This window comes from Aethalodelphis obliquidens, unplaced genomic scaffold (genome assembly GCF_003676395.1).
Source record: "Aethalodelphis obliquidens isolate GAN/ISIS:26980383/991018 unplaced genomic scaffold, ASM367639v1 scaffold4, whole genome shotgun sequence".
Lineage (NCBI taxonomy): Eukaryota > Metazoa > Chordata > Mammalia > Artiodactyla > Delphinidae > Aethalodelphis > Aethalodelphis obliquidens.
The window spans coordinates 41704562-41729329 of NW_020837948.1; the positions used below are offsets into that span (position 1 = coordinate 41704562).

Below are 24768 nucleotides of genomic sequence, written 5' to 3' on the forward strand. Positions count from 1 at the left end.
AATAAAGACAGAAAAATGAGTGTGTGACATTTTTAAAAGATCCTTCCCTGGTATGTTGTTAACATCACCATAGACTCAGAGACCCTGTGATTAGTAGAATGGATTTGTCATCAGCCTAAAGGCTCTGATTGGAATTTGCCTTAAGCTTTAATAAAGTAGTTAGGGATTTCAGTACCTGCAATTCTCAGATTTTATAAATATCAGTAGAAGTACAGTTGTGAAGAGAATTGCTAATCTTCACCTGGTATCTGCTTATATTATTGTCAAATGTTTACTCACTATGTTCAGTTAAGCCCTCTTTAGGATAAACAGAATATAAGATATAATCTTTTAAGTCAAATACCTGACAACAGATTAGGGAATATGAGACACAAACACATAAAAACAATAAAACATTTAAGATACTTTAAGAACACTGAGAAGAGTGGTTTCTTAATTTGCTTTATCTATATTTTAAGCCTCATCTAAACATTTATTTGAATAAAAAGAAAACATTTACTGAGCAACTATTTTTTACCAAGTATTGAACTAGGTGCTTTCATATTTATTATTTTATTTAATACAAAAGTCTTATGAGATCATTCAAATATATTTTGGACCCAATTTTTACAAATGTATAGAGACTGATCCAGTTAATTTTGAAAATGATTCTTAAGTTATCATGAATTTCTGAGGAGTCACTAGACTAGACCTATGTTTTCCAAGAGCGTTGTACTTTTATAGAGCAGAGTGACCTCTTTAAATGTCACAAATATCTTGAAAAATCATTCACAGTGTTAAATTATTTTTGTTCAGTAAAAACAGTAAAAAATGTTTTTCTGAAGAACTTAAAGCTATCCTCTTTAGACTTCTCGCTCCGTTCCAGTGTTCAAATTCAATTATGTACATAGTGGATTAAAACACTTGTGTCTGGCTTTGTGGGATACTCAAGGAGTAAGGAGATTTTCTTCCATGCTCTTGAGGAGCTTTTAGTCTCCTTGTAAAGACAACTCATGAATATGAGGACACGGGGAGGGGGAAGGGTAAGCTGGGACGAAGTGAGAGAGTGGCATGGGCTTATGTATACTACCAAATGTAAAATAGATAGCTAGTGGGAAGCAGCCACGTAGTACAGAGAGATCAGCTCGGTGTTTTGTGACCACCTAGAGGGTGGAATAGGGACGGTGGGAGGGAGAGGCAAGAGGGAGGAGATATGGGGATATATGTATATGTATAGCTGATTCACTCTGTGATAAAGCAGAAACTAACATACCATTGTAAAGCAATTATACTCCAATAAAGCTGTTAAAAAAATAAGAATATAACATAAACAGTAATAGATGATAATACAAAAGAGAGTGCAACATGGCACGTTATGGACCTGATTACCATCATAGTCATATGGATAATATGTTCAAACAAATTCATAGGAGGCAAGGACTTTGAACCAAGAATTGAAGATTATGAGTGACCCATGAAGAGGAAGGGCATCCTATGTGAGAATAATGAGATATTCAGAAGGCTAAAAGCAAAGAGGATAAAATAAAGGTTCATAGAAACTGGCTGAGACTGGACTGTGGAGTGTTTTGTCAGCAACGCTCTGCAGACTGATCTCGTAACAGTGGAAAACTGTTAAAAGCTAAAAGAATTGTAGCAGAGAAATTAGGTAATCTGGCTTTACAGCTGGGCATGGTCTGGAGCAGGGAGATGAGAGTCCTACAATAGTCCAGATACCACTTGTGAGGGAGGGCTTGAATAGGTAGTAGCCATGGTCACAGTGAGGCAAAATTGGGTGTCAGATGAGGGAGTAGGAAGATATATCAGTGCAGTCCCCGGTGTGGGATGAAGGATCAACAGGAATGTTTACAAGATTGAAAAGGAAGGAAGGACAGAAGAAGAGAAGGAAGGAAGAGAGGATGGGAGGGAGGGTCAGGAGGGCCAAGGTAGTTTGGGAGGAAAACAATGAATTTGGTTTTAGCTATGGTTTGAGTTAATGATGACTAGGACAGAGAAGTGGAATGCCCATCGGGGAGCTGAAGTCGTAGGACTGTTACCCTGGAGAAAGGCCAAGACTGAAGATTCTAGAATCATCTAGAAGAGTGGTTCTCAACTAGGAAGATGGGGACATTTGGCAATGCTTTAGAGACATTTTTGTTTGTCGCAATTGATGAGGGTGCCACTGGCATCTAGTGAGTGTAGGACAGAGATGCCACTAAAACATCCTACAATGCACAGGTCGGCTCCTTACAATAAAGAATTCTCCAGCCCCAAATGTCAATAGTGCCAAAGTTGAGAAACCCTGATCTAGAGAGGGAAGATCAGTAAATCCTTCAGAGAAATAATACCAAGTAAGGGAGAGTAGAATCTACAGTCAACAGGCCAAGGACTTAGCAAATACATTTAAGAGGTGTTAGTAGAAGTGGAACTAGCGTGGGACACAAAGAAGCAGAATAATAGAGGTAAACATGAACCAGTTTGTTGACTCATTTATTCAACGAATACTTACTGAACAACTGTTATAGATGAGGTCCTAAGTGCTTGGGCTACAGGAATGCCTTCCTGGAGCTTATATTCTAGTGGATGGAGACAGATAATGAAGAAATAAAGGAGATTATAATTTTTTTTTCTTTCCTTTTTTTTTTTTTTTGCGTTACGCGGGCCTCTCACTGCTGTGGCCTCTCCCGTCGCGGAGCACAGGCTCCGGACGCGCAGGCTCAGCGGCCATGGCTCACAGGCCTAGCCGCTCCACGGCATGTGGGATCTTCCCGGACCGGGGCACAAACCTGCGTCCCCCGCATCGTCAGGCGGACTCTCAACCCTTGTGCCACCAGGGAAGCCCAGGAGATTATTATTAACTGATGCTAAGTGCTATAATAAAGGCAATAAAATGGGGTCTAATAATAGGGAGGGACTGGGGGCTGGCCTGAGAAGGGCATGAAGGGACTGCTTTACATGGGATGGTGGGGGGAGGCTCTCAGAGGAGGTGACATTTGGGCTAAGAACTAAAAGAAGAGGAGCCAGTCCCAACAAGAGCTGGAATGATTCTGTCATGGTTTCCAGGGGAAGAGGAGAAAGGCTTAAGGAAGTGCCAAAGGCCACAGAGAGGTCCGGCAGGAGTACCTTTGCATTTACTAATTAGAAGGACATTGGGCCCTTTAAACCTGAGGTCTTAGTAGATAAAAATATAAGTAATAATTCTGAATTTTCTAATTTTCATTTGTGGGAGGAAAAATTAAGTTTGGGATTTGGGGAATTTTTGGCAGTACTACAGAGGACCCCAGTAGAGTCCTGTCGGAATATGTCAGGAACTTGCTCTTCTCAACAATTTTCTCCGCAAAAATTAGACATCCCCACACAACACTCAGAGCAACACAGTGATGGAACACAAATGCTAATATTAATCATACCTTTTCTTTCTTTTCTTCCCCAGGCTTCACAAGGCTTGCTGCTCAGGCAGTATCTATTGTAATCAGCAAGTTACCTACGGTGATTGCATGTTTGCCTCCCCCAGTTAAATACTTCTTTTTTCTGGCTGAGAGAAAAATGTCAAAAAACTTTGTTGAATTAAAGAAAGCTGGCCTGCTTGTCTGGAACTTGATTGTAATTATATGTCGGATATTTGAGGATGGAAACACTGTGGAACTTTTAACAGGTGCCTCCCTTGACAGATGGAGTAAAGAGAAACTCAGTTTAATCTGTGTGTGTTTGGAAAGCATCATGGGAGAGCAGACAAGTAGCCCTAATCAAATGACCCAGAAGGTCATACGGAGCATTGAGCAGCAAAAACCCAACTGGATTGAATGCCAATTGTTGAAAGCAAGGAAACTGAGCACCGAATGGTAAAGTGATGTTTTTCTTTCACTGAATTTCATCAAATACATTCACAAAAGCAAAATCACCAATAAACAACCACCACAACCAAATATTGTTGGATAGGCAGCAATGGTCATTTTGCTAGCGTCATGGGAACTTTGATGAATAGAGAAAAAGATAAATATTCCATTAAAAACTGGATTGTTAATGTTCCTTGTCTTATTAGAATTTGAACCCCATTGATACACTGGAACATTATACTTGTTTAGTCACCATCTTAAGGTTTCTGATTAAAAGGGTGGTAGTTAAACCCAGGAGAATTTGGTTTCACTCCTTTTCAGTGTGCAAACAGGTATCTAGTGGATAGCCTGGAGCGTTTTGTAAATGGATTGGCCATGGAGATTAAATTAAGAAGGAATTAATGGATATAAAAGGCTCTTTATTGCTTTCTGTGTACCTGATTGTCAAAAAGGTACACATTTTTCATCTGGTAATGTAAGAATCCCAGAAGGCAACTGGGGCATATCACACTCAAGCTATAAACACACCCAGCTGTTTCTGTATGAAAATGTCAGCCTTCTCATAGGTTTGTCACCAAGAGCTAAGTGATTTGTGGTATTGCGAAGATTTTTAAGGGTCCCTGATGAATTTAAATATGTACATAGAGTCCTACTTAAAAGTAGTCTTCAGTATAGAATTGCATGATATTGATAAGGGAGTTACGGTTCATGTGGTCTACAGTTCACTAAGCCAGCCCCTCCTTTTTCTACACTCTCACACACACGGTCCCCCATTCTTTGAAAATATATTCATATTGCTAGAAGATACTATTATAACTTTCTGCCTGAAACAACTAAAAGTTGTTACTTTTAGTACGTGGTAGTGATAAAGAGCACAGGCTCTGGAATCAGATGGACAAATACAAATCCCTTGTAAGTGGGCCATCTGTGCAAGTTACAGAATCTCTCAAAACCTCATTTTTAGTGATGATACTAAGCTGGTAGAGTTGTTTTGAAAAATTAAATAACGTTTGTAAAGTTCTTAACATCGAGCTTAGAACTAGTGAGCATTTGTTATTTATAAACCATTAAAATATGTTGCACTCACTGGTTAGTAGTGTGATAACAAATACTCTTCAGTGGTTTATATTAATCTGTAAGACTTTATATTAATCCAAATTAATATAAGTAGTCACGTAAGTAATGTAAGAAATGTAAGTAATCATGATTTTCCTGTTCTTGTCATACGACTCCTAGAAATTTACTTGTGAGCATCCTGTGTGTAGGAATAATAGCAGTCAGGAAAATGCTTAGTAACGTTGACAGTGACCTTAATCTTTACATTTGCATTTGATACCAATTTACAGGCTTTAATTCAAAGACTAAAAGATTAAGGCCACGTCATTATCCATAGCAGTGGGTGTAAAAGGGAGAGAAAAAAGCAGAGTAAAAATAGTGGATCTGATTATAAAGTTAAATTTATGATACTGCTGAATTAGGACCCCCTCTATCTATAAGATCAGTTTAAAGTAATGTCTGTAATATACCTGGGGCTACAGGAATCCATGAGAAAAATTTTTCCTTAAAAGTTCATTTTCGTCTAAGTTTCTTATAAACAGCACTAACACATCTGGTTATCTCCTTTAGTAGGAAATTGTCAGCTAATATTTGGCTGATTAGCTATCTGTTGTAACATGCATCCAAAATAAAGAATTATTGATTTTTAAAAACGTTTTAATAGCCCTCAAAGCTTCTGAATACATATTATGTAATTTGTAATTAGCACAGTGCTACCTATGTCTTTCTCAATTTCTCAAATAATATCAATGTACAAAAATCCAGATTTAAAGTTATTTCATTTATTTGACAAAGAGTTAAATTTGACTTCTTAACTCACTTTAGGGAATCTCTTATGGATTTGGGTGCTATAGGAATGTTTCATCTCGAGTTTGATTTCAAGTTGATTATCTGATATACACATGAACTTCCGTCTCTACGCATTTCTCACAGATTGATGATCATTTAGTTCATAGATCTATACCATGAGGAAAATGTATTTTAAACCATGATGTCTGTATACAGGTGGAGGGTTGCCTTTGCTCTACCATAATTTTTTTTTTCAAGTATGAGAATGTAAGCACTTAAAATCGTTCTTCTGTTAAAATAAATGAAATCTTAATTCCTCATGAAGATTATCTTGTAACTACACAATATCATTTAGCTAGATTTCTTTCACTTGCACCCAGATTTAATTTTGATTTTATGGAAACTCTGAAAATAACTGCAGTGGAAAGGTGGCAGCTGTAAGCATTGCTTGTCTTGCATGCCGCCTGAAAACATTACTATTCATTAAAATAACCTTCACTTTGTAGTAACACTCAAGCTGTAAACAGTCAACTTAGATTCTGGAGAACACACAGGCCAAAAAGTAAAGAAACGTCTGTCTTTGCAAAGTAATTTGTCGAGTTGAAGATCATTGTTTTTCATCATGGTGACCCTGACTTGGCTGGCTGGGTGCATATACAGATTAAGATTAATGCAGTTATTCCTTGGCTAAGGTCTGCCTCTTTCAGGGCACATTCTCCCTAATGACATGATTGATAGGCAGTCCCAAATCCAGAGAGGAACTCATTAATCATAGCATTGACTGAATCCAATCATTTGCTTCACCTGCACAGTGATGGACAGGAAAGGATACAATTCAGGGGCTGACACTGAGACACTCTTTTGTCAGAGGGCCTCAACTTTTTCCATGTCAGCCTCTACAAAACCTGACAAGAAATTTCGCTTGCAGCCTGCATGCAGCTTCAAAAAGATATTTACAAACTTTTCTTTATTGCAAAAAGGTCTTTTTTGTTTGTTTAAAGATTTACTCTAGCTAATAAATATCTTTAAGAGTAGAATTTGCTTTATTTTTTAGCAAGGCTTATATGATAATAAAGTTCTTTTTTTGGTTTTTTTTTAGAGAAGGATGCTTTGAAGCTACATGTGGAAGCAATATAACAGTTAATGTCCAGCAGCTGGGTATCATTTGGTTCAGTCTTCAGGTCAGCTGCACTGACTCTTAGCAGAATGAATTTATAATCACGGCAAAATCTCAGTAATGAACTGCAGTATATAGCTGATTACACCACAGTAAATTTCATTTAGTCTGGGAAACAGTGGAAACCCATGTGTTTTCTTAAGAATACATAGACTGCAAAGACTAACGTGATCCTAATAGCACTTGTAAAAAGAAAATTAGTATGGAATATATATGATGTAAGTTGAATATCGTGATTAATTTTACACTGGTACAGCTTGAGAATTTTTTAAAAATTATGTCATCCATTATTACTATGTAATAATGTTTAAAATCAATAATAAGCATATGAGTTCTCATAAAAGAAACCTTTCCCACATATAACTTGCACATTCCTGGTGTGGTTATAATAGACCCTTTTCCGGGAAGGATAAGCAGGGTAGTGACTTTTGCTAAGTTATCTGTCACCTAGAAGGAACAGGAGGGGGGCATGTATTTTTAGAAGGCAACAAGTGTCAAAAGGCCAATTTAAAATACCCAGTGGTCAGCACTCCTGCAGGAAGCACCCAGCCTATATTTAGCATAATAGGCTCCCCCTTTTGACACTTTAATTAGTCTTTAATGTGTTCTGAGACAGGTGTAAAGAGGAATCTGCAAAAGACAGAATACCAAAGCTATTTCTGGCATCAAAGATACTCTTTATCCTCAAAGAGAAAATACAGATTATTTCTTACATGTTTTTAAAAAGAAATGTTTTGTTTTCATCCCATGATTATAGCAATTTCAACAGTTGTGGTAATGGGGAAATGTTTTATAGATAGGAGTATAAATGCAATAAAGAAATGTTTTAAAAGAAACGATTCAATTTTTAAAAATGCTTTCAGGTGCTCAGTTCTAAGGCACTGTTTATGTGAGCTGCAGCCTTTTGGGAAGGCTTACCTATTTGAGCAAAGTCTTTATAGGTGCTTTGAATCCGAGATTTACATCGACTCTCCACACTCAATCTCTTTGATTATTTTCCGTCTTTACAGTTCTTCACCACTGATACTTACATGCTTTCTTTGTATTTAGTGCATTTATGACAATAGAGGAAAGCACAGCCTTAGAAGAAGGAGATATTGCTCTTGAACTGACTGAGCAGAAAATAAACATGATGGTCCTGGATATCTGCCACAAACCAGGTGGCAGCGAGTACCTGAGGCAAATTTATCACATCATGCGGCTCAATGAGGTAGGGAAACGGCCTTTTTACCGAGCAATTAGGTGTGTACTGGCCTGAGGCAGCGTCTGCTGGCAGCTAAGGGTTAGTCAAGGAGGTGATAATACTTCTTAAAGTCAATACCAAACTCAATATTGCATTATTAATAGAATCTATTCAGCCCCGGCTGTTCTGCATTTGTACAGCAGAAGCTTCACCGAAGCAATGTCGGTTTTATTTATACGGTTTAAACAATAACACGGTTCATGTACTCAGTTCGGAATTGTAGAGACTAGAGGTATAGTATGGGAATTGTGTATTCGTGACCATTAAGCTGATGTTAAAATCTGGTATTTGTGAAATGAAGAATTTTCTGAAGAGAGATATAGCTCTTCTCCTGTAGACGTCATACTCGTGTTGGTGAAGTTGAAGATTCCTTACCTAATGAGAAACTTCAGAAGAATATCGAACCATATTTGGGAGCAACTAGATTAACCCAAGAAAGTACATTAATGTAGGGACACTGATTAGAACCAATGTCATGCTTATTCACCTCTCTGCTGGGTTAAGCGTCTGACCTTGCATGTATCTGGCTATTTTAGCAAAAATGTAAAGAGTAGGTATCTCAGTTATTACTTGAAACAATACAAGTCTGCTAACTTAGGTTTTTAATTTGATCATACATATCTGGATTCGAATGTGACATCTAGTGTGAATTAGAATTATGTTTATATTTGCAAACACATGAATGTATTTTTTGGCATAATAAAAATTGTATAATATGAATAATGTTAAGATATAGTGTTTTATCTCCATGAGGCAGGCCTTAAAAACCATACATTTCCAAGGAGTGAATTAACTCTACCACAGGATTTTACAACTCAGTTACATAAATGTTCTCCCCACTATTATCTATCTGAAAGTTACTTCAAGTAAATCTTGTTTTCTGGCCTGCAGAGAGGTAATCAACCAGTCAACTTCAATGATCACCTGAGAAGGATGGAGGCCTTTGTAGCTATGAGTCAAGGTCCTGTTCTTAAGGGACTGGAGCTCAGTAGCAATTGTTACAAAGTAACACAACCTGTTCATGCTTGCTAATGATCTCTCACAGCTTGTTTGAGGTTTCCATCTCAGGCAAGCAGGAGGTCGCGGCCTTGGCAAACTGAAAGACCTCCATTACGGAGTCAGAGTCTTCATGGGCATGTCAACCTGGCCACCCAGATTGGCCAAAGTAACTGTGGTGGTTACAGAGGAACAGATGTTGTAGTCAGAGTACCCTCAGAGCCTTAGTAAAGTTGATTTACAATAATTCTGAGCACAACAATGGCTGGTATAGATTGCCAGACTGATAGAGGAGTCTTTTCTTTCAAAGTTCCATAACACAAGAAAGATCAGTAAATCACCAGTAAGCAAAATCAACAAAAATCAAGTTGGATATTTACTGGCCATCGGCCACCTGTTGTATTCAGGAAATCCAAAGGCTGTTTTCTCGTAGAACTCGTGGAACTCTGAGGAAGCATTTCTGAACAGGTGTCCTATGAGAGCTGATGTACGTAAGACTCTTTGCGGGAGTATCACCACATTTTGATTCAAAGTTACGATTTTTCTTTCTCTGCAACTGAATATACTTACTGTTATGGCAACATCTATCAGATGGGAAAGCAAGCTAAGTGCTTGGTGGTTTATTGTGCTGTGTGAAATGCAGGCTGCAAGGTTAGAGGCATAATGTAAGGTGAGGATAGAATCAACGAAAGTAGCAAGGCCTCTGCCTTGAGTACTTAGACAAAGCAGGCAGTAAACACAAATAACACAAGGGTGACTGAGTGACTAGCATAATACTTATGGCTGCTTTTATACTGTGAGGCATCGTTATGCTGTAGGTAAATTGCACCGTGACGTTTGTTCATTTGATGAGTGGCGTCATGTCTTTAGCACTTTCAGGTGTGCTGCTAAATTGTGTTCGAAAACATAAATACAGAGCATTTACACGTACAGGCCTGGGTGAGTGGAAGCATGGGTGTGCTATTGAGAGACAGGGAAGTTTTGAGAGAAGATGAGATTTTAAATGTTTGAGATAAAGGTAAGGTGTCCGAGCATAAAAGTCCAAATGGTGGTTGAAGATGCTGGCCAGAAGCACAGATACAAGAGGCTGTGACTAGATTTGGTGGCTTTCAACTAGGATGGTAGTTGAGCTCATGAGGCCAGTGTATCTCTTCAGTGGAGAGCAACAGAGAAGCGATGGGTAGAGGAATAAGCTCTGATGTAACGGCACAGGGAATATGTTCAGGAAAGGATGTTCAAAGAAAAATGTATTTCTTCTAAAGAAAGACCACATTAGCAGTACGTCTGGTTAAAGTGATGCCACAGAAAATCTGAGGCTTTTGAGAAGGGGTAGTGACAAGTGTCAATATAGCACAGAGGTCAGAGAAATCCACAAGGGAGAAAACACCATTGTGTTCACAGCTTGCAACAGAACAGAGCACTTTCTCTTTTCTGAATTGTGGAAACAAAAAAAGCCAAAACATAGCCACGTAAGGGGAAACAGTGAGAACGATTGTTATTAGCCAAAACAAAGCAGTTTTTCAATGAAAGGGGAATAATTTATTCCTTTTTAAATTTTTACTTTCAGAAATCATGATGGAGAAAAATTGTTTCTGTTCAAAAATCTAAATCTAATATACTTTTCTGATGGCTTTATTGTTATCTAATAATATTTAATAAGAGTCCGTGTGTGTCTGTGTGTCTGTCGGATGCTACAGAATTAATCATTCTAAAAAAGATATGGTCCACAATGAGCAGGTTTAAGAAATGTCAAGCAGTGTTTTTTATTGCGAGATGGAGGGTTTTAGGATCTGAAATTTGCCTTCTACAGTGAGTACAGCAGGGGTTCTCTATTCATGAAGTTACAGAGGCACAGGGAAAACACAGTGACCTGAGACCAGAGGTCTGGCTTCTTACTGAGGCTTCCAAGCTCCCGTGTGTGACCTCAGGTTTGTCATCTGACCTTTCAGAGCCAACCACTGAATGTAGTGTGGGCTAGAGTTTCTCAGACTTTCACGTGCCTACTCATCTCCTGGGAAAGCTTGTGAACAGGCAGATTCTCATTTGGTTGGGCCTGAGATTCTGCTTTTCTAACACGCTCCTGGGTGAGGCTCATTTGGCTGACCCACACACCGGACTTTGAGAAGTAAGGGTTTTCAAGATGACCTCTGAAGTCATTTTCAGCTCTAACTTTCTGACCCTAAGTCCTAACCCTAACCTTGAAGAAAACATTATATTGTGACACACTAAAAATCAGGAGGACATTTCTGTTATATTATTTATTAAGTGACTTATTAAGTATTTGATAGTTTGAGGGAAACTTTTAGTCATTTAAATGTATCGTTTTCCAGAAGGAGTCTTATGAAGTAGATTATGGTTATTCACCTTTTTATTTATGGATGGAAAATGAGGTATAATGCAGTAGATTGACTTTTTCTTTTCCTCCCCAGGTTGTCACTGGCATTTGGGGGTAGAATTAAAATTACATACTTTGAGCTTCTATTGAACCTTGATATTTTTCAGTCCACAGTGTGAAACTAGAGTTTAGGAGCTTGCATTATAATTAATTCTACATAGAGGGAGACTGCTTGCAGGGAACTATCGGAGTACTTAGTTCTCTGCTGAGCACGGAGTAGGTAGCAACTACACTTAATGAATGAATGAACAGTCATGTACTGTGAATAGTCATGCACCCGAGTTAAGTTTTGGTAACCAGACATGTTAACATGTGAAGAAATGACAAGACAATGCCTATTAAACAGATTCTGATATATCAAGCATACATTCATTATGTGAGAACTTGTTAAATGGCTTTCTAATCTATCCTATATATTAGGTGAACCTGTTTTTGATGGGTTTATTGTAATCCTGATGGGTATGTACTCTGCTATGTTTCTTCTGAAAATGTATTCTGTCCTGAGGCAAATAATACTGTGTAATGTAGCAAATGTGCTGAAAGGGTAGGTTTGGATATTGACCAGTTTATTCTTAAAGAGAATATATGCTTCCTACCATCACGACTTGTAATTTTTTTCCCTTGAAGGAGCATTTAAAAGAACAGCTGTTTTCTATGAATGGTTCAGAGGAAAAGCCATTTCGCATTCAACCTTTAAAGATGACCTTGAGGAGTGTGGAAGATCAGCCCTCTGCCTTTAACCCTTTCCATGTGTACAAGGTGTTTAGCGAAAACATGCTTGATCAGGTATGTGGAAATTAAATAGTAAATTTAATTAAAATTTGTAGAGTTGTTTTTACACAAGTTAGAAAAAAAGTGCTTTGTGTTTGAGTATTTACTCCTAAGCTTCTTTGGCTAGGAAGCAAAAGGCCTTGTTCTTGTTTGTGCAAATTGACTTGGGAAAAGTTATTTTACCTTCTTTCTATTTGTCAAACGGATTCATATGTTTGGTCTGTAAACTTTGACTTTTGCCCCAGTCGGTTCACTGTGGGCAGAGGGAGCATCTGTTCGGCTGTGTCTCCGGCAGCCTCGAGAAACCCCGTGTTTCTTACAGTCTTCCCCTCCCTGGCTTCCCCCATCTCCCAATACACACACTCACAAAACACCTTGCAATCTTTATGAATTTACCTAATTTATCAGGTAAACTATAAAATAGTTTAAAATTGATTGTAAATAGGGCTTTGAGCTCCTATTTTAAGTGGCATGAGGTAAATTTGCTGTTTTATAACCCTAAGCACATTCCTGAATTTAAAATGAATTTGTTAACGATCTTAAAGTCAGGATGTTTGGAATAAAGTCAGTGTGATAAACACCACACATTTTTTAATGTCAGATAATGCCATTGTTTCAGCTGCATGTTTCATAGTCACATTAAAAAGATCATCTTTATTCCAAAGGACTTGAAACCTAAAGTTGCTTTTGCTTTGTTCTTTTTTTTGGTCCCTTTTCCCAGTAGCCTCCTGACAGACTATTTGAACTAACAGGGCAGAAGAGAAGGATTGCTTGACCTAGAGCTCTGATGAAAATAAGAATTAAAACAATGGCCTAATTCGGGATGCAGATAATATTTTTACCATGCCTGTTACAACCCTAGTCTACATTCATCAATACTGTAGTAGAATAAGACCTTCAAATGCTGACAACCCGGGGCAGAATTCTCCTGCTCTATGACAGGATTGTAGTGCTCCATTAATCAGCAGGTGACAGGGCATAGTTCTTGTTGGATTTTAAACACTGGCCTAGATGCTTGTTACCAAAACTATTTAGTGTTAAGGGGTATAAGCATCTATAATACTTTAAAACCAAATATATTGTATAAGTTTGAGTTTATTGGCTGCCTTCCTGTGTTGTACATTAGATTCCTCCAGCCATAAATAATCATTGTAGCTGTTAAATTATCCTCACTTCATTTAAATAAATGGTATGTTGTATTCAGTTCTGAATTATGAGATTATCTTTCACAGTAATTTTTCTCCTTACTCTGTTGTGAAATTATCTATTAAATGAGAAAAAAAGAATTACTTATGTTATTTACAGGTCCTTATAATTTCCCCTTTAAAGCCGATTTTTAACCAAAAACATTAATATCCTACTCTAATTAAGCTGTGTCTTGTAATTTGAACCATAGTACTTCCATCTTTGTTTTTTTAATCAAACTTCTGGGTGCTAAAAAAACCCCAAAAAACTATAAATTGATACATGAAAAAGTTGCCAATTATTTTGCTTTGCTCTACAGAGTCACCCTTTCAGAGAAACTTGTTGGGCAAATTTCATTAGCTCTTGGAAGAATAACGACTCAAGAAATTGATTTATATTTTTATAAATAATGACTACATCCCCAAATGGATTTATAAATTAATTGCTGTCTTATTGGAATAAAAACCTTATTCTGTGGACATGATTGATGTTATCTGTCTAAGTCCTTGTTCTGGACCCCCCTCCTTCTTAGTTAGTCTATCACAGCTGGAGCTTTAATTTACTGATCATATTAACTCTGATTAATAACTAACAATAGCGTCTTCTCATTTATCAACAGTCAGCTATCACAAAATGGAACTGGAATTGGTCAAACTTGCTGCCAAATTATCTGGGACTGGATAAGACGACCTTCAGTGTACTGCTCAAAAACAGGTAATAAGATTGGGGATTTGGGGCATGTGGCAGGGGAAGAGGATATATATCTTTTATATATAGATTGTATGTGAGTGTGTGCATTTATATATATGCATATATATATATATATATTTGAAATTATATGAAGTATAGTTTCTGAATGCTGTTTTTCTATAGTAAGCATTTGCAGAAGGCAGGAAAACTTTTTCTGAGATGAAATTGGTTGATTTTAGTCTAAATTTTAAATATTTTTGATTTTGTGTTGTAAACACCAAAAGTTATTGATTTGAATGTCATTATAATACTATGCCTTTGTTTACAACAATTTAATGAATGCATACAAAATGCCAAGACAAATCAACTAATCAGGGGAAACATGTAAGTAAAACTGTCATGATTGAATTTTTTTGCTTTTCAGCCAGTTATTTTGGCACCGTCTTGCTGTAGTCTCAGTTGCATACTACTTTACACACATACGGACACACTCGTGCACTTACACCCCAGGACAACCCAATAAAATGATAATGTGATTTCAGGCTAGGAGTCTATACATGTAATTTATTTTACACAAAAGCATAAATGTTTTCTTTATATTTTCGATCAATGAATATGGCTTTTTCCCATACCTTTAAAGTTTTCAGTGAAAACAGTAAGGTGTAAATTTTAAATGCGAATTTCTCTATCAAGTATCACATTTTTACATAAAATATATATGTGCAGTTGCTTTTATTCTTCAGGTATTATCTGTTTGTTTACACTCACTTATCTTCTTTATGATCTTTGTATGTTTTCTTATCTTTCTGAAAAAAATATAAAGTATCATTTTTCATAAACGACGATAAGGATAGTGACATACTAGAATTGTCAAATCATCCTTGAGATATCTGGGTGCATATAAGAAAATACCTTGAGAGAGAGATTTCAGTATTTCCCAGGTGGAGATTTTTTTTTAAAAAGCAGCTTTATTGCCAAGAAAAGTGGTAGCTTAGATGTGTCGTCATAGTGGTATTCCTAATATTTCACCCCTGAATGAAGCTCACCCACCCATCATGGACAAAGTTGAACAATCCAGAAACTTCCCCATCAAGGACAGAGCCTTCTCTCAGCAAGCTTACCACGTGGCAGGTAGTAGTTCAGAGTGCACCCTATTAATGCACAAGTCCCCCACAGGTGTTCCCAACCTGTGCCAAAGTTGCCTGGAGAGGTGAGAGGTAGGGGTGGTGGAGGAAAGGCCAGGTCTTCTGTTGAATCTATGGCTACATAATGTTTACCCAGTATTAAATGTCTATCTGGAAACAAACTAGGGAAGATAGAAGAAAAAGTCAGCCTTTGACAGATGAACACAGAGTAGGTATTCTCTAAAGGTGGTGTTTGATCAACAGTCATGTTGGAATAAGCTATTTGGAAAGTTTTGAGTTTATGTAGATTAACTGTATTATAATTTACTAAGTCTTTTCAGCTGTGAATTGCTGCTTCCAGTCCACTAAATGGTAAGTTAGGGGCAACCTATCCTTCAAAACTTACTGCATTTGCTCTGTATAATATTCACTTTTAAGTGAATTTGTGTTTTACCCCAAATTGCATATTGTTGTTTTTGTTTAACAACTTTAGTTATACCTCAATTAGGTTGATAGCTATTAAAGTCTATTTCCCTGACTTATTATGTGCAGGAATGAGTAGGGAAAAAGAACTCCTAAAAATTTAGCCAGAAGTAACAGGTCAAAACAGTTCTCTTGGAAAAGGGTCATGAATTTTTTTTTATTATTATTAATTTATTTTTTGGCTGTGTTGGGTCTTTCTTGCTGCGTGCAAACTTTCTCCAGTTGTGGCGTGCGGGGGCTACTCTTCTTTGCGGTGCGGGCTTCTCAAAACAACTGCTCGTTGTTTTGAGCAGTACATTCAATAAAGGTACTTCTCTTGTTGCCGAGCACAGGCTCTAGGCACGTGGGCTTCAGTAGTTGTGGTGCCCAGGCTCAGTAGCTGTGGCTTAAAGGTCCTAGAGCGCAGGGTCAGTAGTTGTGTGCGTGGGCTTAGTTGCTCCGCAGCATGTGGGATCTTCCCGGACAAGGGCTCAAACCCGTGTCCCCTGCCTTGGCAGACGGATTCTTAACCACTGCGCCGCCAGGGAAGTCCCAGGGTCATGAATTTTTAACAAAAACAGCTAGAATCTCTTAGATCCTTAAAGAATGGTGTGAAAAGCATTCTATTCTAAACTACCACATACCACAAGCTACAATGAATATAATTGAGCTGCCTTAGAAGGATGAAAGACCCCTGAGAGTTTTTCATCTCTTTTAGCACTTTCCCATTTATTTTAAGAGTGTTATTTATGAGACTTGATTAACATTGAACTGATAAGGAAAAGTTTTTCTGTTATTTTCTCTGAGAGGCTCTCTTGTTTGGGTTTATCTGAAATGCTGATTTAAAAAGAAATAGTGCATTGAATTTTTTTTTTTTTAATTTTTCTTTTTCTGGGCTTTCTCTAGTTGTGGTGAGCAGGGGCTACTCGGCATTGTGGTGAGCAGGGGCTACTCGTCATTGCGGTGCTCAGCCTTCTCATTGTGGTGGCTTCTCTTGTCGCGGAGCACATGCTCTACACGTGTGGGCTCAGTAGTTGTGGTTCTTGGGCTCTAGAGCGCAGCATTGAATTTTTGACAACATGGTTATTTGAAATTACATATTTGAAAATGAGACCACAGAACACTGAGCTTTTAAAATGGGAGTTATATATGCTGTCCTACATCCAAAAAGTGATACTTCTTACATACAACCATGATCTTTGGGGTTAGGCAGAGCCAAAGATGAAAACCTAGAGCAGCTCAGCTGAATATGCTCAGTTCTTTTTTCCAAAAGTCACCAATTAAACAAGTTACTTATTCCCTTTTTTCCTCTCTTTAATTGGTAATAAAGTCATACTAATCTATCTCTACACTATGGTTGAGTTCATATATAGCACTGAAAATGTTGTCTGGGAACAAACATTTGTCATAAACAAATGTCACAACAAAAGTGAACTCAAATATACAAATATGAAAAAAGTTGAGGAGAAGGGAATCCTTTCTATTCACCTCCTAAATTCCTTTGTGCCTGGCCTTCAAATCCAATATCATAAGCAGACCGTCTGTGGACTGACTCTCTCAAGACTCTAATACCCTGAGTGGACAAGATTTCCCTCACCTCCAGAACAGGATGGAAATGGGAAAGCAGTATTCCTGGGTTCTCAGGCCAGTCCTGTTGTGAGCTTACCTTAGGAAAGTTATCTAAACTATTCAACTTTGGAGTTTCTCATCTTTAAAATTAAGTGATGATAATTATATATTTACTTCATAGAGATTGTTGACACAAACAAGAGAGTGCTTAAAGGATATGAAGTGGTTTTGGAAGTTTAAAACACTGTACATACTTAGAAAAGTAGTAGCATAGCAGAAAGCAGTGTTAGTGTCTGGCCAAGTAAGGAAACAGTAAAGGTCATTTGGGATTAGTAGGGAGTTGGAGGTGGGAGGTGGGGCAGTCAGGTTATACCTGAGGTCAAATATATGGAGGTTATGTACACTCCAGGCCTAAACCAATCGTGAGGATCAGAACAAGTGTCAGGTCAGAGACCAGGCAGCAGGCCCATGAGTCTGTAAGACAAGCAGTGAAAAAATGAGCAAGGAAGAGGGTCTAAAGACCAGGTGAGCCATGTAGGAGGTAAAAACTCAAGGGATGAGCACTTGAGGGATGGTTCAGGTACATGAAAGAGGAGGTATGGTGGTGCCAATAATATGTGTATCTGAGACAGCACTAACCTTTGTTCCACAAGCTGATTCTGTGCTGATGGCAAAGTCAGAACGAATCTTGAAGTGGCAGCCTGAGTCCTTGGCCGGGACGGGCCCTCTGCTTACTATCAGGCCTCATCTCAAAACACGTCCCTCCAATTCAGATGATGTTCTAAGTTCATTGCCTTTCCTGTTCTTTGGATTCTCCAACCTCTTCCCCATTTTAGGGTCTTGGTACTTGTAGTTCCCTCAGCTCTTTCCATGGCTGGTGCCATCTTGTCTATCTGGGGCATAAGTCGCCTGCTCAGAGAGGTCTTTCCTTATCACCCATCTAAAGTGATCCTCCAAGTCTATTTCACTGTGCTCTCTCAATTGAGCTACCACTACCTGAAATCATAGTTTCTGTTTATTGTCGTTCAACCCTGCTTCCCCCCGCCGCTCCACCTCCAGGGTGGAAAGTACAATCCACGAGAAGAGTGCCTTGGCTGTCTTATTCCAACCGTGTCTTCAGTACCTAGACTAGCCCTTGGGCACATAGCTGGCTCTGAGTAACATTTGTTGGATTAATTAACAAACAAATGAGGAATAAGAATGCAGAGAAAAAGTCAGCCTTTGACAGATGAACACAGAGTAGGTATTCTCTAAAGGTGGTGTTTGATCAACAGTCATGTTGGAATAAGAAATGTATCCTGGGAAATCTCAAGTAAAAATTTATCTATATGCATATTCATTCATTTGGATGAAAATCGGGTTAATTAAGCTTTGTATGTTTAAAATGCCTGCTTTTGTTATTATGTGAAGTTCGGCTCAGATTAAAAGCACGGAACACGGGTCTTTATTTTTAATGTATTGATTTAGTTCAAGCCATAACCTCTCCAGCAACAAAGTCTGTTCTCTACTCCACGATTCAGAAGCCTTTTGACCTTTGGGTGGTAGGGTTTGTATTTGTTAAATGATACTATCATTGAAAATTTTAAGATAGAGTTAGATGACAAAAACATCCAACCAAGCCCTTATAAATTTGTGATTTTCAAGGCATTTGAAGAAATAGATAGTAGCTGAGACCTCAGAAAAGAGATCCTGAGTATATATTAATGATATATGTTTTTCAACTTAGAAAGTTTGCCATTGTGGAAAATAAAGACTCCTTAGAGGTTTAGAAAATCAACATATGTATCAGTTCTACACCTTTACCTTTAATGCCATGTAAGAGTAAGTACAGTGATTGTACATTGATCTTTTGAAATAATAAAGGTACTTTTCACAGTTTCTTACGATTACTTTCCTGCTTTCTTTCTCACCCACTTTAAAATAAATCCAGACTATCGAATGAGATGGTGATTGCATTTGCAGGAAAGCTCACCAGAAGGAACACTCTGTATTCCTTCATTCACGGCGAATCTCCAGACTGCCATTTTGGTATTGTTTTCCTTGTCACTGGAACAAATTTATGTTGCTTCTTTTCTCTTTACCTTATTTATTCCAGACTAATTCCCAAGAATGGTGGCATTGAAAATAAGCTGTGAATACAGTGAAATGCTATGCTATTTTAACCATCTAAATATACTGCATATGAGTTTGGCTTTGCGTTGAGCAAACACAATTAAATATGATGGCAGGAACAGCAGAAGGGGTGGTGGTGGCAGATTTCTGGCTATCATTTTGGGGCCTTTCCCAGTGGACGATAACCATACATCTGAGAGGAGACGGGAGTTTAGAAAACATATTTTAAAAGAGCCGTTGATCTGTGGAGTTGATTGTTTGCTTTTAATAATAATAATTATTAAAGTGCCTTTAAGCTGTATCCTGTGTGTGCCCTGTGGTGTGTAGAGAGTAGGAAATACTGTCTCTGGCCTTGAACTGCACACACGACACTCTCCAATGATCGTTCTCAGGCAGTGCTGCCATTAACACAATGTTTATAGTTGCTCACAGCAGTAAATTCCTGATGTAGCAGCAGGCTGCCTGGTTATGGAGAGATGGGTTTAAGAAAAAGGGGAAGCTGATTTTATGAATACACACCTCTGAGCCATTACATACATCGCATATGCCATGGCATTCAAATGTTGTTTTTTTCATGCTCTAGCTCCCTGGAAAACCCTTTCCTTCCCACCTCCACCAAAAGATCTCAGACTGAGTGATTCTACCCACCAACACCATCTTCTCTAATAGGAGCAGGCTTCCCTTCCACTTTTAATTCCTAAAGCAGCGTTTTTTGGACAGAGATTGTCTACAATGTATCTAGGAGATACAAATTTAACTTCTGATCCTCAGGATTTTCAGGGGTTAGGGCTTTGGTACATGCACCAAACAAATCCATAAATATGTATTGTTTTCTGAGTGGTAACTTGTATATGTCATCTTTTACGGTGTATGAAGTACTTTCACACAAATCTTCCCCTTTGACACTCACTACAACTATGTAATAAGACACAGGTACTTGTGAGGGTGCAAAATGACATACCCAAGGTCACAGATATTAAGCGGAGTCTGGAAGGCAAAATGAAGGCTTCTGATTCTGTTTCTGGTGCTTTATCTACTACACCGTATTCCTGGTCAGTTTTTTCCAGCTTTATTGAGATATAATTGACATATAGCAGTGTGTGAGTTTAAGGTGCACAGCGTGTTGATTTGGTACACTTATATATTGCAGAATGATTACCATCACAGTGCTAAGTAACACCGCTATCACCTCGCATAATTACCATTTCTTTTTCGTGGCGAGAACATGTAAGATCTACTCAGCAACTTTCAAGTATATAATAGAGTATTATTAACTATAATCACCATGATGTACACTAGATTCCCAGAATTTATTAGTCTTATAACTTCGGGTTTGTACCCTTAGGTCAAAATTTGTTTTTTATTACCTCAGTATTCACTGTACAAGTACTGGTGATAATGAAAACAGAAAGCACTTGCCACGTGGCTGGCATAATTTAAGTAAATTACATACACATTTAATTATAAATCCTTATGATAACCTTATGAAGTAGGTACTATGTTACCATTATTTTCCTGATAAGGAATCTGAGGCATCGAGACGCAGAGCTCTCAGGTTCTAGCTTATGTCCACATTCTTAACCACTTCTATTAATTCTCTAGAGTTGTGCTTACTTTACTCATTCAAAAAATATTTTCGAGCATCTGCTTTGTGAAATGCATTTATTTATAATAAAGTAACAGTTTACTAGAGAATGTTAATATATGTCAAAGGGCCCTTGAGAGCTATTCCACACAATTTTTAATTCATTGTGAATTTCCACTTTGGTTATCACAATGCTTATCCCCCCTCTTCCACTCCTTATATCCCTCTCAGCAACTGGCTCACCATCACCTGTTTACCAGGAAAAGTAAGGCTGTCTAACATGAGTCTCCCAGCTTTTCTTCCTAAACTTCAGTTTTGTTTATGTCATCTCCAGTCCTTTGCTTCTTGTCTTTAGCCTTGGAGGAAGAGGGCCCTCTTCTAGTTAAAACTTGAGAAGTAAGTTGACAGTATTTAGGTTGTAGAGGGTCTGAGGGCTGAGAAATTTGGACTTTAACTGTTGGACTTGAGGGAATCATCAAAGCCTTTAAGCAAAAGAGTGATAGGAACAGAAAGCTACTTTAGGACATTAATAGTAGCTGGGGTGGAGGGACAGGATAATTAAAAGGAGGCAAGACCAGATTAGAGACTATGGCTAGAGACTGAGGAGGAGATTATATATCACAGATATAAAAGATATTCCCAAGGAAGCTTGGGGGCCCAGCTAAATCTCTTCCTCATTTGGGTAAAAGTTAGCTCTGATACTTTCTCTTTGAAGCCAGTGTGGCCTAGGTGTTTATAGAAAGGTGCCATGCTTACCATTTCTTCACATTGAGTGTGTCAGTTTACATCCTCCAAGCAGGTGCCAAAATGGGATTAGAGGTACATGAGATTTGGCAGGAGAAATGCACATGGAGGGTAAAGAGGAGGAAACAGGAATAGGCAGGCAAAACTTCAGACCCAGTTGCTGATCTGATACCTGTGAAAGGAGGTGGGGCAGAGGATTGGGTTGGAAGAGGCTCAGTTAACAGAGTAGTTCTAAGAAAGTGTTGACACAGCCAATGGGGACTCCTTGAGCTAAAGTCCCACACTGGAAGAGTCTCATGTCCTGCAGGAACGGGCTGGTACTCTACCTCCACTGTGCTCAGACACTGACTGAGATCTGCTTGGGAGAAGCATGGCCTAAGCACAAATGCAATGGTAGATGCAGAGGAACGACAGCTAGGGCCCTCACTCCTCGTGCTAACTGCAGCAGGAGATGTGAGTGGTGCATTTCCGTGGCTCCCACAGTGGGGATGCCAAGAGTGATTCTCTTACATATGGAGAGATTGTATGTGTATGTATTATGTAAGTTAAGTTAACAAGGATGGGATTTAAATAAAGGTGTCTGTTACTTTAGTGAGGTAGAAAACAGACAACCTAAATAAATATATTAAATGCTATTGACAGAAATGCAGAATTAGCAACATTTTGATGAAAGGAAGGTATAATAATTTTCTCAAAAGCAGCCATGGGAAAATTCTTTACTCGTCAAGTTGAACCAAAATTCACTTTGTACTGAATTTTCTCCTACGCAATTATGCATTCACATACTGGCACTTTGGGGTTCTTGCAACAGATCAAAAGCTATTAAAAACTTGCTTGAATGGAGTAAATTATTTTTTCAATAACTATTCTTTAAGTCTCTCCCCTGTCAAATTCTGTTCAGACCCCGAAGCCTCTATGATGTTTTTCTACAAGAAGTTTTAGCATAGTTTCCACCAGGAGTAGCTGTTATAGGCCCATTGATTCAGTTTGGCTGTAGATGACAAGAACCTTGACTGCTTTCAGGGTTATTGGTCATCACTGAATATCTCAGTTTATTTTTGTTGCTATATCAACATAAAGAGAGGAAGTTATCTCTTTGAAGATATTTTTATTATGACATAATTAGAGAAATTTAAATATCTATTAGGTATTGATATAATTAAATATTATAATAAGTATGAACAACTAATAAAATTGTTCACTTTATATAATATTTTATATATTAACATTTATAACAGTATTTATTACAGTACATTTGTAATGTGTTATATATGACATTAGTTAGGATACCAATAGTGCTTTTTTATACTACTGTAAATGAAACTTTCACCTTTAAGTACCTTGGGGGGTGTAGCTCTAAATTTGATTTTTTTTCCATAATATGAGATCTGGTGAAAAAAAATTTAAATCAAGATATTTTGCATCCACAATATTTGTATTAATATGTTTGAAATTTATTTTGTAATAAACTATAAGCGATACATACACGTGTATGATTTCAAATGGTACAGGAACATAAGACACGAAATATAAAAGTTCCCCTCCCCAGCTCCTCAATCACACAAGTTCCACTGCACTTGCAGCCATTTGAACCATTTCTGGTTTTATTTCTTTTGGTTGATAAATCTAAGGGATAGGCTACACCACTATTTTTTTTAATCTATCAACTTAAAATTAGTATTTACGGGCACCTTGCAAAAAAAGATTTAACTCACACTACCTCCTCCTCTTCCCTTCAAGCTCTGCTAATTGAATTTTCATTTTAGTTCTTCTATTGCTCACCTTTATGTGATATAATATAACCTGTATTTTAAAATCAGTTTGTATTTTTATTTTAAAAAATTTGTATAAAGTAAAATTCACTCTTCTGGCTAGATAGTTCTGAGTTGTGACAAATGCATAAAGTTGTTTAACAATCAACACAATCAAAATACAGAGAATTCCATTTCTCAAAAAATTCCCTTGTGCTGACCCTTTGTAGTCAGTTCTTCCCCCATCCCAATCCCTGCTAACTACTGATCTGTTCTCTGTCCCTGTAGGTTTTTTCTTTCAAGAGTGTCATTGCAAGAGAATTATATGGTATGTCACCTTTTCAATCTGGCTTCTTTTACTTGGCATCATGCGTTTGAGATTCTTCCACTTGCTTGTTCTTCTTCTAGAATAGCAGTCCATTGTGTGAAGTTACCACTGTCTGTTCATCCACTTACCTGTTAAAGAACCTTTGCGTCGTTTCCAGTATTTGGTGATTGTGAATAAAGCCTCTATAACCATTTGTGTACAGGTTTTGCATGAATATAGGTTTTTATTTCACTTGGACAATACCTAGGAGTGGGAATGCTGGGTTGTATGGTACATTTATGTTTGACTTTATAAAGAAACTACATCTTCCTGTATTTTATGTTGCCTATGAGAAATCTGATGGCAGATGGTTCTTCTCCTTATCATATCCCTGGATGGTGCCTTTTTTGTTTGTTTGTTTTAAGTAACTCCTCCCATCAACCGCCCCTGGTCATTCTGAAATGAGATTGTGTCAATGTGTGAGTCTTTGGTTTCTCATGGCACTGAGTAGCCCCCTTCGATATTGTGATTTCCTTCAGATTCAAAGATTTTTTTGCCTATTTCTGATTATTCTCTTGGCTCCCATCCCCAGTTACATCTATATCCCTTTCTTGAATTCCTGTAAAGACAGACGTTCTGATTTATTCTTTCCTCAGATACTACTAGAGGCTTCTTAGCCTTCGTCCGTCCTCTCATTCAACAACTCTCTATATCCTTCCCACCTCTTTTTCTGCAGCTAACTCATTCATTTCTGTGACTTTAAGGGATTATCCCAGGTATCCAGATCAAATGCATTCAGGGGCTGGGCAAATAATACAAAAATGTAAAGGCGAGGTATAATACAGTACAGGGAGGTGAATGTATACCTAGATAAAAACAGCCAAATTTTATTTTTTTTAATGCTGTGTTAGCTAAATAACGCATGTCCTCAGAATGGATTAGGTCCACCAATATGAACCTCTAAGTCTATGCCACTGAGTCATCTGGAGCTCCAGTTCTA

At 37.9% G+C, this 24768-nt stretch overlaps 1 protein-coding gene across 11 annotated transcripts in view; it reads left to right on the forward strand.

Moving 5' to 3' along the window:
• Positions 1-24768, forward strand: part of KIAA0825 (KIAA0825 ortholog) — a 398483-nt gene that overhangs the window by 190745 nt on the left and 182970 nt on the right. For 7 of the 11 annotated variants that reach the window (XM_027100606.1, XM_027100611.1, XM_027100608.1 and 4 more), the window contains 4 exons: positions 3410-3818; positions 7885-8044; positions 12096-12254; positions 14044-14138. In XM_027100606.1, coding sequence (XP_026956407.1) covers positions 3410-3818; positions 7885-8044; positions 12096-12254; positions 14044-14138 — 823 coding nt within the window. Of the gene's footprint in view, positions 1-3409; positions 3819-5693; positions 6702-6756; positions 6839-7884; positions 8045-12095; positions 12255-14043; positions 14139-18995; positions 19092-24768 lie in introns of those variants that run through there. The other 4 variants (XM_027100610.1, XR_003431587.1, XM_027100613.1 and 1 more) reach the window with 4 other exon arrangements.